Source organism: Rhinoderma darwinii, chromosome 4, assembly GCF_050947455.1.
Source record: "Rhinoderma darwinii isolate aRhiDar2 chromosome 4, aRhiDar2.hap1, whole genome shotgun sequence".
In the NCBI taxonomy this organism is placed as follows: Eukaryota; Metazoa; Chordata; class Amphibia; order Anura; family Rhinodermatidae; genus Rhinoderma; species Rhinoderma darwinii.
The window spans coordinates 329,336,404-329,354,003 of NC_134690.1; the positions used below are offsets into that span (position 1 = coordinate 329,336,404).

Below are 17,600 nucleotides of genomic sequence, written 5' to 3' on the forward strand. Positions count from 1 at the left end.
TGATGGCCGGGTTTCCCAGGCCGTCAAAAAATATGTCGTGTGAATAGCCCCATTAGGGGTCTATTGTTCCTACTGCAGCCGTGTGACGGACGTTTTTTGAACGGCCGTCACACGGCCGGGAAACCCTGTCATGTGAATAAGGGTTATTCCTGACATTATATTTGATTTATTTTTAATCAGTAAATATGGTTACAATCTTTTCAACAAACTTTGCATAAATCAAGTAGTACAAGCAAATCTAAGAAACGTTGTAATATAGCTTATTAGGCTGGGTACTCGAGTTTCAGTCAAAATGCGTTGTTTTTTTTTTTTTGCTGCAAATCGAGGCAAAGCCACACCATTTTGCTACAATTTTCATAAACGTGTGAGGGAAAAATGAAAAACACATTTAAACCGCAAAGTGAGGACCCAGTCTCTTTCTCAACTTATTAGGCACTCCCCCCTCCATCCTCCGTCGTTACTGCTTACTCACTCTGAATCTACTGCTAAATCTGTATCCTCAAGACAAGACGGACTATCGGCTCACTGAGGGATCAGGTTACAGTTGCCCATAGAAGACTATGGAGAGGGTAAGATGGAGCAGAATGAGAGACAGACACAGATATTGCTGCAGCTTCTAGTAAGTGTTATACCTTACCCTACTACTGGATACACAGCTACACTGCTCTTTACTGCTGTATAATCTCCTTCATGCTGCTACTGCTTCTATATATATATATATATATATATATATATATATATATATATATATATATGTGTGTGTGTGTGATAGAGATAAGAAAGCAGGATTCTCCTCTTCTATGTGTACAGTGTATAGAAGACATGATAGCTGTTAGGCTCTGCCCACTTGCTCAGACAAAACAGAGAATTAGAGATAGAAACTGCAGAGGGGAAAACAGCAAAATACAAGTCATATTATGGCCAGAAATAGTGTTATTTCTCGTGTAGATGTATATGACAGCTTCTTCTAAAACGTCATCTGAAAGGTTAGGGGCGCTTTAAGCAAGTGATGGCATATTGCTAGGAGTTATAGTCCTTTGCACAGTGTCTGAATCTAAAGAAGCTTTATGGGAGTATTTGCAGTTAGACCACCCAAAGTGGGACATCAGTTGATTGATAGAATGAAGGGGCACCGGTACTCTTCTGAATTGTTCTATGCAGAGTGCCACTTCCATTCAGGCACTGTGCAGGTACTGCAACTCATTCACTTTAATAGTGAATAGTTGTATATATCTGAACAGCGCATGAAACTGGAACTAAATGTAAAGAGAAAATACTGAAGGGGCCTCAAATCTTTCATTCTCATGATCAGTAGGGGCCCCTATGGTCAGATACCAAGTGATCAGAAAGCGATGGCATTTCCTAGTGAGATCGGGAAAACCCTATAAGCATATTTCCTGGGCCACACCACTTGTTATTTATTGAGATAATACTTGCTGTTAGTAATGTTATATAGCTAATGCAGTTTATGGCCATCTAATTTAGAGAAAGTCAAACGAGAAAAAGCTTAACTGAATAACCAGCTGTTGGTTGTCATTTTTTGTCTTTTGATCTTCCCTTCTGGACAAATATACTACTGTGTCTTTCTAGATCTGATTTCAAGAGTCAACTAATTTTATGCCAAGAAATGACATTGTTTTACCACAAGATATGTGTGTAAATTAGTCAACTCCTTTGTGGAATTCCTTGTTGGTGACACAGAGTGGGAAACAGTCAAGCATCTGGAACCTGTAAACCAAGGAGTATATAAGACCATATAAATCTAAACTGTAATATTTTCTTATTGTAAATATTTGCCTCATCTTTATATAACTGCACAAACTTTCATTGCTGCATTTGCACTGATGCATTATTTTACGCTAAACATTGACACGACAATAATTGTCAGTAATCCTTGGATATATCTGTAGCAGATATCAGTCAGTAAATTTTTTCTAATCTGAAACATTATGATCTAGATTTCCTGCGGCTCAACTGCCACAAACATGAGCCAAATACAGTTTTTGTCCCCATGCACACGACCGTAAAAATTGTCCATAATTGCGGACCCATTTACTTCTATTGCCCACAGACACCTTCCCATTTATTTATGGGAAGGTGTCCGGGCCGTAGAAGTGTACCGCAAAAGAAAGGACATGTCCTGTGCGATCTTTTTACGGTCCGTGCTCCCATACTTTGTGCAAGAGGCCTTAATCTGGGATCACACAGTGGTCTAGACTTAGAAGGACTGGATTTAGAATTATCAGCACGAGCAAGCAAAAGAAAACTTGACTAAAGATTTTGAAGAATTGACCTGATTTTTGGTGGAATGGGAGGGGGGGTCATCAAAATGGGAGTGATTGTATTTTTATTGGATGTTAAAAATCTCCAGTATTCTTAAATGGTCCTGCTCAACTGTGTTTCTTCTGGAATCTCAATGTCCCTCCCAACAAACTAAAGACTTATGTAGTAGATGGATATCCTTCCTTTTGAAAACTAGCCCTATATTTCTTTATGTTTGTGTGCCGTAGTAGAATTAGATTTAGAAACTCCACTGGGGCCAAGTAAAATGAAAGGAACGCTCCGGGCAAAACATATAAATACTATGTTATACCTACTACAGGTTCTGAGGGGCTTCCATATGACTTTGGGTTACAATAAATACCAAAGAAAGGCACTCAGTGTTATGCACCACCAGCTCAGGCCATTACTAGGTAGAACACAAAGCATCAGATTTTTCCAGAATAATTCTCTAATACATTTTCTATACAGTGGTGCAGAACATATTGACATAATGAGTGGCTTCCAAGTAATATGTAAAGTATTTGTCATTCTCCAATGTCAGTGCATGTTCTACAAAGTAAGCGGCCATCTAGTTCTATAGAACAGTATACTGCAAATAGTGACATCAAAATTTCCTTCCATTTCTCTCTATGAGAATAAGTTACCTAAAATAATGCTCAGAATCGATTCATTTGCAGCATTAGATGATTGCCCCAATCGATTGTGTATGGAGGCAATATAACTATTGCCCCCCCCCCTCCCATTCTACGACGTCCACACGCCTTAAAAGAGGATACGGAACGGTTTATCCTTATGAGACAACCCCTGTAAAATGTATCTACAATTGCTTTTTTAAAGCCAAAAAGTTATATAAATTAGTTATAGCAGTCTTCAGTTCCGTACAAGCTAGTTATGGAATGAACAGTCCTCAAGGCACAGACTTGGGAGAGCCCTTGTCATCATGAATAGCACATCCGTTGTAACCTGACCGCACTGTGTGTATGGTGGTAATGATCTGATGATAACAAAATTCCTGTAATGTGACAAGATAAGACATATTACCCCTATATAAGACGGGGAATTCCTTTCTTATTCATCTTTTCATACCATATGAAGTGATATAAACCAGTGCTTTACATTAAAGAATCTGAAATTAAGCAGAGCACCATTACAGTAGAAATAACTAACAAGTTCTAACAGTCGTAAGACTTAACTCATGGCAAATACACATAGTAAACCTACACAGGTAAACAGGTAAAGGGCTTTTCCTACCATAGACGTTTAGGGCATAATGATTAGATATGCCATAAAGGTCAAGTCAATGGGGTCCAATTAATGCGACTCCCAGCAATGTCAAATATATAAGGGTGTCTGGTCCCTGTTCTGCAAGAAGTGGTCTCGTATTCTCACACTTGGCTGTTTCCAAATGTCCCATGAGCTTTAATGTAGAGTGATCACGCATAAGCAACCACTTCTCAGCTGGAATTACGGACTGGACAGCCCAGGAATAATGGCCATCTTAGCAGCTGAACTCCAACTATTTTATGACATATTTAACACAATTTTGGGAAGCCCCTTTAAGGACATGGATTACATACTGACTGGATTACATACATTTAACAAACCGTCACACACAATATTTTTTTATAGTAAATTAGGGAATTGCACAATTGGCTATTTATGGAAAAATTGCAGACTATTGTTGTTTCTTATTGAAGAAAAGAAGCAATGCAGCATAGCAGAATGTATTATAGACTTACTGCAAGTGAAGCAATACTTGAGAAAACAGGTTAACTAAGGAAGAACTGTTTAAAAGAAACTCTGGTGGGGGGGGGGGGGTGTAAATTCCTGCTTGTCCTCTCCAATGTGATGATATTAAAAGTATATATAAAATACTAACCAGAAAATGTACTGATTACTTTCCCTCTGTAGCCAACATCATCCTCCTGGCACCAAGGCGCAGAAGTGCTGGTGGCGAATAAGAATACACATCATCAACTCTTCTCTTCAATCTGCGTCAAATTGCTGGATCTCCACAAGGCTAGTCAAACCAATCTTTTTTTACTTAGAAGATACCTCAACTTGAAGTGCTGTGAAAAATTATTTGCCCCTCACCCGATTTCTATTGTTTTTGCTATATTTACATGTTTCAGATCATCCATTTTGTACAATTGTTTTAATTCAGCTACATTGGCGGGTTAAGTCCTTGTCAAAGCATCTCAATGGGATTTAAAGGGGTTGTCCGAGATTAAATGACTTTGTGTTAATGCTTGTAATTTATAAATGTAAATACATTTGTAATATACTTACATTTTCCAAAGTGGCCCCGTTTCCAGATCCTTTCGTGGGGTACTTGACGTCTCTCTCTGCACTGGCTCTGGCGGGTGTGTTGATCTTCAATTCTTTGCCAGGTATACAACACGTCACTTGTGACGTGCCGTGTATGGACTGTTCTGCTGCACAGCCCGTAACGCGCATGCGCTGTCACTGCTGTTCTCGCGGTCCTTGCTGTTCTCGAGATAACAGCAGGGGCCGCGCATGCGCGTTACAACAGAACAGCCCATACACGGCACGTCACAAGTGACATGTGTGTCGTATACTTGGAAAAGAAATTAAGATCAACACAGCGGCTAGAGCCAGTGCAGAGAGTGACATCACCCGTCAAGTACCCCACGGCAGGATCTGGAAATGGGGCCACTTTGGAAAATGTAAGTATATTACAAATGTATTTACATTTATAAATGACAAGCATTAACACAAAATTTGGTAATCTCGGACAACCCCTTTTAGTCAGTACTTGGACTAGGCCACTCCAAAAATTTAATTTTATTTATTTTGAGCCAGTCAGAGATGGACTTGCTTGTGTGCTTTGGATCATTGTCCTGCTGCATATCCCAACTGTGCTTAAGCTTTAGGTCATTAACTGACAGACAGACATTCAGGACTTTCTTGTATAGCAGAATTCATGGTTCCATCAATTATGACAAGTCGTCCAGGGCCTGCAAGAGCAAAGCATCCCCAGACCATTACACGACCACCACCATGATACATTGCCTCTCTCCAATGGATGCCAGTTTTACCCAATGTTTTTCTTACTGTTGAAACGAGTACATTGGTCTTAACTGAGGCAAGTGAGGTCTGCAGTTCTTCAGATGTTTGTCTGGGTTCTTTTGGGACCTTCTGAATGAGTCGTCGATGTGTTCTTGGTGAAATTTTGGTGTGACGGCCACGCTTGGGAAGGTTCATCACTGTTCCAAGTCTTCTCCATTTTTGAGTAATGGCTCTCACTGTGGTTCGATTCCCAGAGCCTTAGCAATGGCTTGGTAACACTTTCCAGACTGGTAGATTTCAATGATTTTGTTTGGTATCTGTATTTGAATCTCTTTATACCGTGGCATCATGTCCTGCTTTTTGACACCTTCACATTGACAGACAGATTCTATTTAAGTAATGTTTAGATTCAACGGGTCTGGGAGTAATCATGCCTGGCTGTGGCTAGTGAAATTGTACTCAATTATCAATTAAATTTGGTTAACCAGTTAATTTAGTAGCTAAGGGGGCAATTACCTTTTTACATGGGGCCAGATAGAGCTGTACATAATTTTTCCTTCAATAATTTAAATTATCAACTAAAAACAGCATTTTGTATTTACTTGGGTTATCTTTGTCGAATATTAAAAGTAGTTTGATAATCTGAAACTTTGAAGTGTGACAAATATGCAAAAATTAAAGAAATTGGGAAAAATATTTTTTTCACAGGACTGGTGTATGTATATTCTTATATAGGCCGAACATAATCAACAGCACTGTACAAAGTTGGCTTCACAATCTCCATGCAGGAATTGTCCTTGGTTGGATTTGAACCCAGAACTCCAGAACAACAGTGCTAACCACTGACCCACCGTGTCAACAATACCAGTACAGGCATGCCAGCAAAGAATAAAGGAACTATTACCCCACAATTATTTCTTTAGAATAGTCCAGTACGTAACAGCTGTTTTAAACATTTTATCTCCCTGCAGTGGTAACACAGGAACGTATAGAAGAGATTAGAGCATGACTAAAGGGAGCCCCTGTTCTTCTTATTAGCTACCAATAAAATAAGTAAATCTAGTAAATGCTCGAGCATGGCACAAATATCATACCCAATAGAGGTTTGCAGTACAGTTACCCTCATCATAAACTAAAAGTACAGGTTTAATTTTCTTTATTGTTAATAACCTGGCACTATCACAGGAGAACATGGCCTGAGGTGAGAACATCTGGTTTACTTCCAGCCATTACAAGTCAGGACAGGTAAATTCCTTCACTGTTAGTCAAATCCTCAAAATATTTCAAAGAGCAATCAAATAGCATTGCCGAAAAGAACCATACACTAGAATGTAAACATGATAGGGAAGACAAGTTTTCTTTTTCCATTTTCTGAAATTATAAAAAATCCTTTGATGTCCGGATTATTCTAATATTGCTACGCATTAAAAAACAAGCATTTGTGTGAGAAATTAAAAGATATACATTTCAAGAACTTCTCCCTTACTATATATACACACATGGATGACATGATTGAGAAATGCATTACAACGCATTTCCTACTACAATAAAAATTTAAAAAAATTGACGAATGACTGAGTTATAATATTATACCACATCTTCAGTAAAAGTGGACGGGTCAGCTCAAATGTTTATTTTAGAAGATACATGTATTTCCCGGGAAATAACAATTCTGTAGCATCTTTTCTTAGAACTCTGTATTGTACTGTTCCTCTGTTATTCCTCCTGGAAATGTACAGTGGATAAACTTTACCCTTTACTTAAAGGGGTTGATTGTAAAAACTATAGTTTTTACATTTTATTGTTACTGCTCTGAAATTCCCCCAAAGCATGAGAAAGCTTTATTTGTAATGAATGGGCATCCCTGCTGTTCACCACTTAGGCTGACTATCTAATGTATACGGTGGCTTCCCGACTCTTCCCCGATGGCAGATGCTGGAGGAGAGAAGAGTCTGGCATGTTGTATTTCAACATTCCTGATCTTTTTGTTGGCAAATAGATACTTCATCGTGGTCTTCCTGCCAAGCTGAGCGTGCATGTGTATGGGGGAGTCGGGAGGAATAGTTTTTGGCCGAACTATCTCAATTGTATGGCCACATTTAACTATGCAATCTAAAGTCCTTCTGTCCCAAGAGGGAATTACAAGAACAGCAGGATGCCAAGAGTAGGCTACAGTGTAAATTCACAGGATGCAACAATGTTACAATGTACAAAGAAAAGCCTATTGTGAGTACTGCCAATGTGCTGAGGAATTAGTTGTGGAAAATCCGCAGCAAATACAGTAGCAGCAAAATGGATGAGATAAAACAAATCTCATCCACACACTGTGTAAATATTGTGTGGAAAAACCGCTCAGAAATTGAGCTGTGGTGCAGAAATTTATTACGCAGCATGTCAATTTTATTTGCGTTAATGCTGCTTATCTGTTGCAGGTTTGTCGAAATTGAATTCAATGGGGAAGTAAAACCCGCAACAAATAGCAGTTGTTGCGTTTTTTGAGGCGAGTTTGCAGCCATTATGCCGCAAAAAACGCAACTGCAAAAAAAAAACTAAAAATCTTATACTTACCCAGGAGACTGTGTTTTCTCCTCCAGGCCAGCCTCCTGGGATGACGTTTCATCCCATGTGACCTATGCAGCCAATCACAGGCTGTAATGGCGGTCATTTTTTGGGCTCTTATGAAAATGCTTTTTTTTTCTCTCTCCATGCCTGCTGAGCGGGCGTGCTCTTCCTGGTGCTATACTTAGAACTCCAAGCCAATAAGATGTCTCCCACTTCTACTAACCTTCCCCACCCACAGCATGTAATCTCACTGACACAGAGAAAAAACTGCAGCTACACCGCCTCCTCCCCCACTTCTATTTACTGTATTAAACTGATGTATCAGGAACTGAGGATGTATCAAAACATTTACAGCATGGAACTACAGGTTGCTGGAAGGTTAGGAAGATGCCACTTTGCCTTAATATGATATATATTTAAAAGTTTCATGTATTCGCATATACTACTGAAATATGCAAAACAATAAATTACTATAGGCACACTATAACAGCTACCTAAAAATATTGTGCATTAAATACTGTACCTCTGCTAGAAACCAACTTGACATTAAGGCCTCATTCACACGAGAGGGTCCGAGTGTCGGCTGATAAAAACGGCCGTTTTGGGCCGTTTTTCCCAGCCAGTTTGCATCTGTTTTGCATCCGTTCTGATTCCGTTCCGGGCCGTGTTGCCGTTTTTAACGGCCGATTTTGACCCTTTTTGCATCCGTTTTTTTTCCCTGTCCATTTTAAAATCGGATGAATTTCATTAAAATTTGTTGCCACACACAGCCCTCTGTAGATAATGCACAGCCCCTCTGGTAGGTAATCCCACACAGCCCCCTGTAGGTAATGCGACCCAGCCCCCTGTAGGTAATGCCACCCAGCCCCCTGCAGGTAATGCCACCCAGCCCCCTGCAGGTAATGCCACCCAGCCCCTGCAGGTAATGCCACCCAGCCCCCTGCAGGTAATGCCACCCAGCCCCCTGTATGTAATGCCACCCAGCCCCCGGCATGTAATGACACCAAGCCCCCTGTATGTAATGCCACCCAGCCCTGTGCAGGTAATGCCACCCAGCCCTCTGCAGGTAATGCGACCCAGCCCCCGGCAGGTAATGCCACCCAGCCCCCTGCAGGTAATGCCACCCAACCCCCAGCAGGGGGTCAAATTTATATATATTTATATATATTTATTTGCATTGTGCACAGAGAAATAAGTATTTGATCCCCTACCAACCATTAAGAGTTCAGCCTCCTCCAGACCAGTTACACGCTCCAAATCAATTTGGTGCCTGCATTAAAGACAGCTGTCTTAAATGGTCACCTGTATAAAAGACTCCTGTCCACAGACTCAATTAATCAGTCTGACTCTAACCTCTACAACATGGGCAAGACCAAAGAGCTTTCTAAGGATGTCAGGGACAAGATCATAGACCTGCACAAGGCTGGAATGGGCTATAAAACCATAAGTAAGACGCTGGATGAGAAGGAGACAACTGTTGGTGCAATAGCAAGAAAATGGAAGACATACAAAATGACTGTCAATCGACATCGATCTGGAGCTTCATGCAAAATCTCACCTCGTGAGGTATCCTTGATCCTGAGGAAGGTGAGAGCTCAGCCGAAAACTACACGGGGGGAACTTGTTAATGATCTCAAGGCAGCTGGGACCACAGTCACCAAGAAAACCATTGGTAACACATTACGCCGTAATGGATTAAAATCCTGCAGTGCCCGCAAGGTCCCCCTGCTCAAGAAGGCACATGTACAGGCCCGTCTGAAGTTTGCAAATGAACATCTGGATGATTCTGAGAGTGATTTGGAGAAGGTGCTGTGGTGAGATGAGACTAAAATCGAGCTCTTTGGCATTAACTCTACTCGCCGTGTTTGGAGGAAGAGAAATGCTGCCTATGACCCAAAGAACACCGTCCCCACTGTCAAGCATGGAGGTGGAAACATTATGTTTTGGGGGTGTTTCTCTGCTAAGGGCACAGGACTACTTCTCTGCATCAATGGGAGAATGGATGGAGCCATGTACCGTCAAATCCTGAGTGACAACCTCCTTCCCTCCACCAGGACATTAAAAATGGCTCGTTGCTGGGTCTTCCAGCATGACAATGACCCGAAACATACAGCCAAGGCAACAAAGGAGTGGCTCAAAAAGAAGCACATTAAGGTCATGGAGTGGCCTAGCCAGTCTCCAGACCTTAATCCCATCTAAAACTTATGGAGGGAGCTGAAGATCCGAGTTGCCAAGCGACAGCCTCGAAATCTTAATGATTTACAGATGATCTGCAAAGAGGAGTGGGCAAAAATTCCATCTAACATGTGTGCAAACCTCATCATCAACTACAAAAAAAGTCTGACTGCTGTGCTTGCCAACAAGGGTTTTGCCACCAAGTATTAAGTCTTGTTTGCCAAAGGGATCAAATACTTATTTCTCTGTGCACTATGCAAATAAATATATATAATTTTGACAATGTGTTTTTTTTTTTTTTTTTTATATATAATCTATCTCTCACTGGTAAAATTAACCTAGCCTAAAAATTCTAGACTGTTCATGTCTTTGACAGTGGGCAAACTTACAAAATCAGCAAGGGATCAAATACTTATTTCCTTCACTGTATATGTAATGCCACCCAGCCCCCTGCAGGTAATGCCACCCAGCCCCCTGTATGTAATGCAACCCAGCCCTCTGCAGGTAATGCCACCCAGCCCTCTGCAGGTAATGCCACCCAGCCCCGGCAGGTAATGCCACCCAGCCCCCTGTATGTAATGCCACCCAGCCCCCTGTATGTAATGCCACCCAGATCCCTGTATGTAATGTCACCAAGTCCCCTGTAGGTTGCACTCATCCCCCCCTTCCAGGAGAAGTCACTGACTTCAATGTCCATATATGGACAGTTTGGTCACTCACTTCTTCTGTAGCGGAATCCCTGGCCACAGGGTCGGTGATTCCGCTTCAAAAGTGAATGACGTCACTGTGTCCATATATGGACATTGTTGTCACTCACTTCTCCAGTAGCGGAATCCCCGGCCACGGGGTCGGGGATTCCGCTTCAGAAGTGAGTAACGTCGCTGTGTCCATATATGGACAGTGTTGTCACTCACTTCTCCTGTAGCGGAATCCCCGGCCACGGGGTCGGGATTCCGCTTCAGAAGTGAGTAACGTCGCTGTGTCCATATATGGACAGTGTAGTCACTCACTTCTACTGTAGCGGAATCCCCGGCCATAGGGTCGGGATTCCGCTTCAGAAGTGAGTGACGTCGCTGTGTCCATATATGGACAGTGTTGTCACTCACTTCTCCTGTAGCGGAATCCCCGGCCACGGGGTCGGGGATTCCGCTTCAGAAGTGAGTGACGTCGCTGTGTCCATATATGGACAGTGTAGTCACTCACTTCTACTGTAGCGGAATCCCCGGCCATAGGGTCGGGATTCCGCTTCAGAAGTGAGTGACGTCGCTGTGTCCATATATGGACAGTGTTGTCACTCACTTCTCCTGTAGCGGAATCCCCGGCCACGGGGTCGGGGATTCCGCTTCAGAAGTGAGTAACGTCGCTGTGTCCATATATGGACAGTGTAGTCACTCACTTCTCCTGTAGCGGAATCCACAATCCCCGGCCGGGGATTGGGGATTCCGACTCCTACAGGGAGCAAAAAAAGACCCTCCTCCTCCTCACATGCACTCTGCACTGTGAGGAGGAGGAGGAGGAGAGAGAGCGCGAGCGACGGAATACATGGCCATCACTCGGGACACATTCCGATGATGGCCGTGTATTACCCGGCCCCATAGACTTCTATGCTAGCCGGGCGGCCGGGTAAACGGCCGAAATTAGGGCATGTCCCATTTTTTGACGGCCAGGTTTCCCCGGCCGTCAAAAAATTGGTCGTGTGAACAGCCCCATTGGGGGTCTATTGTTCCTAATGCAGACGTGAGACGGACAATTTATGAACGGCCGTCACCCGGCCGGGAAACCCTGTCGTGTGAATAAGGGCTTACAATCCAATTGTCACCCTTATTCTTAAAGTGTAGCTAAATGTTTAACAAACTTCTGACATGTCAGAAGTTTTGATTGGTGGGGGTCCGAGCACTGAGACCCCCACTAATCGCTAAATGAAGCAGCTGAAGCACAAGTGTGAGCGCTCAGCCGCTTCGTTTCTGTTCGGCTTTTTCCGGAAATAAATGTATCGTGTACGGACTCAATAGAAAGTCTATGAGCCCGTACTCCGATACATCGGCTTTCTGGAAAAAGCCAAACAGACACGAAGTGGCTGAGAACTCACACGAGGCTTCAGCTGCTTCGTTTTAGCGATTGGTGGGGGTCTCAGTGCTCGGACCCCCACCAATCCAAACTTCTCACATGTTGCTATGTTGTTAAATGTTTAGCTACACTTTAAGGTGAAATAACGGAGACTAGTTGGGATAGCTTTGGATGCATTTGGCTCTGCACCTGCTACTGACATAGACTAACTAACCAACTATAGACAGAACTATGTGCTGAATCACAGCATCATCACAGTGGACATACAATGAATCAGACAAGCAATGTGAACCCAACATAAATAAATGAATAGAACCCTACAACTAAACTCATATCTGTATTAATGTGCGCTTGTTGACTTCGCATGTAGTTCAACATTGAAATGGGCTAGGATTGTTAGGAAAATACTGTATGTGTGTGTTATAGGGTGTGCACGATCCATTCAAATTACATATATAATGCAAAGACATATAGGTACATAAATACAGATGGGGCATTGATCAATAGCACTACACATGAGCTTTGCTACATTGACCGTTTATGCAGCATATTTATAATTGTCGCTGTCATTGCATATAGAAATTGCGCACTTTCCAGCATCTTATTGCCACTGGTTTCACTTTTGTATGGTAGACAGATTGAAACATTTGCTTTTCTTTGCTTGATGCTTCGAAGTGTCCAACTCAAATTGTCAGCAATACTTTAGAACATTATCACATAATGTTACCACTTCTATTGTATCTCCATCATTCTGTGTCTATTATAAAAGAACCTATAATTCATGTGCATTGATATATTGAAGTTCAGAAGCGTCTACTTTCATAGCACACGTCTGCAACATGGAAAACCAGACAGGACCTACAAGTGCCAGAAATGTGTTTAGAAAGTCTAGTGAGAAATTACTTGAAAAGTTCTGTAAATGTTGAAATATTTGAATCTTTCGAGTGTGTGCTACTTCGGGATGAATGGCACAGTAAACTTATTTGCGCTACGGCAGCATTAAAAGAAATGAATGAAGAAAATGTAGACGGGATATTTAGAGAATGAGCCAGTGATATAAAAATGGAATTTTTTTAATAAGCAATATATAAAATGTTTACGAAATAAAAAGAGCAAATAAGAAACATCCTATTGCAGCAAGTATTGCCTTAAGTGTACAGTAAGTGTTGTCGCCTCTGAAACATCCTATATTCTGGCCTGGAGAAGATAATTATGGAGCAGGACACCATTTGTTAAGGGGGGTCATTGACCGCAAGGGGAGCGCACAGCAAGTACACATCCCCAAAATGTTATTTCCCATTGTGAAAATGCTACATCAGACTATATCATTGACCTGCCATAAAGGTGAGGCACCTGGAATACCCAGCTCATGGGCACTCTATAGACATCTACTTCTCATACAAGTGCCCTAGATGCAAATGTTTCCTACCCACAGTTGTCCGCAGCTGCCAGAAAATAGAATTATGCAGAAGTGACAATTATGGCTAATTATGGGTAATTGTGCACTTGTAGCTTGTTAGTAAATAACATTGTCACCAAATGATCACTATAGATAAACTATATTAGAGAATAGTCCCCACTGTGTGCTAGAAAAGCAGAAATAACACATATCTAGTGACATCTATGACTGTACTTACCTACTCTGAAGTTACTGGAAGTTAGAGTGTCAGCAGCATGACCGTTTTCGCTAATAAGCGTAGTTGTATTTCCCTTCTCGCAGTTGTTATGACAGCGGCCCTTGGTACAGGTCACTTTGCAAATGCTGGGGGTGAAGACCACCTTGATGCGCCCTGTCTGGTTTCCCACTGCCAGAGGAGGCACAGAGAAAAGGAAAAATAGAAAGATCAGCTTGGTATCCATTGGTTTCCTTCCCAAGTATGGAAAAAAAAAAAGTATTAAAGACACCAATATGAGGGAGAAGTAAGGCAGCTTGTCAGTGATCTCTGCTCAGCATCCAGTGGTGTCTCTGAAACAGGAGTGGGAAGATTAACAAACAGAACTGCGGGATCTACTCCAAGACCACATTTAAAGTCAAGTCACCAGAGTGGGATTAGTAATCACAATGCTGCACTTTATTCACAGGCAGAGTGAAAGCGTAAAAAAAAAAAAGAAGAAAAGTTGAGCACGCTGCATGACAGCTTAAACAGCCAGCTCTGACAAGCAGATGTAATGCAATGAGGATGGCTGAACACCTAGGGGAGAATAGACTCCTGTGTCTTCCTGCATACTCCAGCTGTTTCTGCCGTTATTAAGTCACTCTCTTTCCCTCTCTCTCACTAGAGCCCGTCCCCTGGAAATGTTTTAGGCATGCGGCGTGTCTGAGAACATCTGTCTCAAATCTCCTGGCACCCTAGACGGGAGTGATCAAATCTTGTTTGTGACGCAGCTGCCCGGGTCCAATTTTTTATATTCTTTCACTACCTCTTGGCAAAAGTTCCTCTTTTGGATTTAGGAATTAATTATATGCTTGTAATTCATTATACCTATTCGGGGGCAGAAATCAACGACTGCTGCTAATAGCTTATTAGACCTTTTCAGATTTATTTTCCTTGTCAGACTGACTTCATCCCAACTACATTCATATCAAACTCTAAAAGAGTAGAAACTAAAACTGTGGTTGCTTTGAAAAGACATCATTATGTATGGAAAGATGTAAAGTATTCTAACTAGTCTATATATTTATAAAAATGTCTAATGTTTTCGAGGAATATGTTACAAATGTAATTTCCATAATTAAAGGAGAAATCCAGCGCCATCACTTTCTGACATGTCAAAAAGATTTGTCACAAGCATCAGTGAAGGTCTGTGAGCGTTCTCCTAATGGAAGGAGCACACCACCCTTGTGTGTCCAAACCTCTGTAGTGTTGCAGGGAAACTGCCGTAGCCCCTTAATTTGGAGACAACGTATGGGTCACAGCTCTGCACTGATGTCATCGTCTGACATGTCCTTGTAACTGCTTAAAGAGGTCCTTTCAATTCTGTGAAAAACTCGGGCCTTTCACATCGGCGTTGCCCTTCCGTAGAGGGGTTCCGTCGGGTTAACTCCTCAACGGAAAGGCAAACGGAAACCTAAGTTATATCAGTGGTGACGGAAACGTTGCTAAAGGTTTTCGTTTGTCACTGTTGTGACAGGGTTCCGTTGTTTTGACGGAATAAATAGCGTAGTCGACTGCGTCATTTTACAGTCCGCTGTATTCTTTTGGCGCTCCCATTAGCCAAACGGTGCACATTTTTTTTTTGCCGTTTTGACTACTAGGAGTACGGACCTGCAGATGCTATATGTTGCCCTTACATAGGGCAGCATATTCAGTTGACAGATCCGCTTTAAAGCTGCTGAATATGCTGTCCTATTTAAGGAGTGCATATTATTATGACAGGTCCTCTAAACTATTATACCAAATATTGTATACAGAAGCCCTGCATATACTGTATATGTATTCCTACAGACTCTGATCACAGATACCATGCACAAGTCTGTGTCTAGCCACATCCTTAAAGTTTTACGGGGAGTGTTTGCAAATACTTAGTACTGTAGATAATAGTAAGAATTGATTGAACCGTCATTTTGTCTTATTATACAATTAATATAGGACAGGGATGGGCAAACCCTGCATTCCAGATATTGCTGAACTGTATCTGACATGATGCTCAGCCAACCCATCCCTGTTATAATAGTACATATCCTTCTCAGCAAGATATTGAATAGATTGTAAGTTGTTCGGAAGTAAAAGTCTGATGCGCTGCTTAAACTCAAGGGGAAAAATTCTATCTTAATATCCATGGAAAGAAAGAGCTAAGGATTTTCTATACAAGCATTGTCTAGTCATACCACAGGTTAAGGGTGTAGGAGGAAGTAATGAGATGTTTAAGAAAGGAAAAAGTGACACCTCATTTTAGCCGTTTACTCATTTCCTCCTCCGAGTTCCAAACAGTTGGGGAATCCAAAACTGAATATTTTGTGGGTGACCACCGGATTGGAAATCCTGTTAAAAAACCTCACTACAGTATACAACAAGGAAGGCTGGATACCTACTGTATGGTGAAACATGTATGGAGTGCAATGCTTTATTATTACTTTAAACCCTAGCGTATTTCGTGCCTTAGGGACAATGCTATTTTTTTAATGAAGATAATGCAAAAAAAAACTCAGCAATTCTGCCATTGTTTTTTGCGTTTAGGGCAGGAGTCTCAAGCACGCGGCCCCTGGGGCTGTCATCTGCGGCCCGCAGGACACAGAGCCACTAGTACAGACGCTGCTCCGGGACTCTGGAATTCCCAGACATCTCTGTCCATATAAGTACAGCGATGGCTGGGGCTTCCCCAGAGCCGGAGTCCCGTGCAGAGCGCTAGTATCGGTTCTGCTCCAAGACTCTGTGGAATTCCCTGACATCGCTGTCCGTATATGGACAGTGTGTCAGGGTTTTCCCCAGAGCGGAGTCCCGGCCAGAGCGCTAGTATCGGCTCTGCTCTGGGACTCTGTGGAATTCCCTGACATCGCTGTCCACATATGGACAGTTTGTCAGGGTCTTCCCCAAAGCGGAGTCCCGGGTAGAGCGCTAGTATCGGCTCTGCTCTGGGACTCTGTGGAATTCCCTGACATCGCTGTCCATATATGGACAGTGTGTCAGGGTCTTCCCCAGAGCCGAGTCCCGGCCAGAGCGCTAGTATCGGCTCTGTTCAATTCCCTGACATCGGTGTCCATGTATGGACACACGATGTCTGGGGCTTCCCCGGAGCGGAGTCCCGGGCAGAGCGCTAGTATAGTCTCTGCTCCGGGACTCTGTGGAATTCCCTGACATCGCTGTCCATACATTGACAGTGATGTCAGGGGCATCCCCAGAGCAGGAGTCCCAGTGAAGTCAGGAGCACAGCAGGAGTCCCAGGAAGAGCCTACTAGCGCTCTGCCCGGGACTCCAGCTCTGGGGTTGCCCCTGACATCACTGTCCATATATGGACAGTGATGTCAGGAGCAGAGCTGAAATCCCAGGCAGATTGCTAGAAGCGGCTCTGCTCCGGGACTCTAGCTCTGGGCAAGCCCCTAACATCACAGTCCCTATATGGACACTGATGATAATGGCTTCCCCAGAGTTCTGGCGCAGAGCCTGTACTAGTGCTCTGCTCCGGGACTCCAGCTCTGGGGTTGACCCAGATATCACACTTTGGTCCAGGAGGATCCCCTGACGTCACTGTGTATGGACAGTGACATCAGGAGCTCCAACAGTAGAGGAATCCCCAGCCAAAGCGTCGGCAACGCTCTGGCTGGGGATTCCACTCCTAGAGGGAGCCCTAATGGAGCTATCTACTTGGGGTGTGTGTGGCAGCATCTGCGGAGGGCACTGTGGCAGCATCTACAGAGGGCACTGTGGCAGCATCTACAGAGGGCACTGTGGCAGCATCTACAGAGGATACTGTGGCATTATCTAGGGGTGTGTTGCATTATCTACAGAGGGCACTGTGGCATTATCTGCAGAGGGCACTGTGGC

At 42.9% G+C, this 17,600-nt stretch overlaps 1 protein-coding gene across 2 annotated transcripts in view; it reads right to left on the bottom strand.

The window, feature by feature from the left end:
- LTBP1 (latent transforming growth factor beta binding protein 1) overlaps positions 1 to 17,600 on the bottom strand; it is a 380,067-nt gene that overhangs the window by 159,861 nt on the left and 202,606 nt on the right. The window contains exon 5 of one of the 2 annotated variants that reach the window (XM_075862821.1): positions 13,755 to 13,922. The exons of the other annotated variant lie outside the window; for it this stretch is intronic. Within the exon in view, the coding sequence (XP_075718936.1) occupies positions 13,755 to 13,922 (168 nt within the window). The remainder of the gene's footprint in view (positions 1 to 13,754; positions 13,923 to 17,600) is intronic. 2 annotated transcript variants of the gene reach the window in all.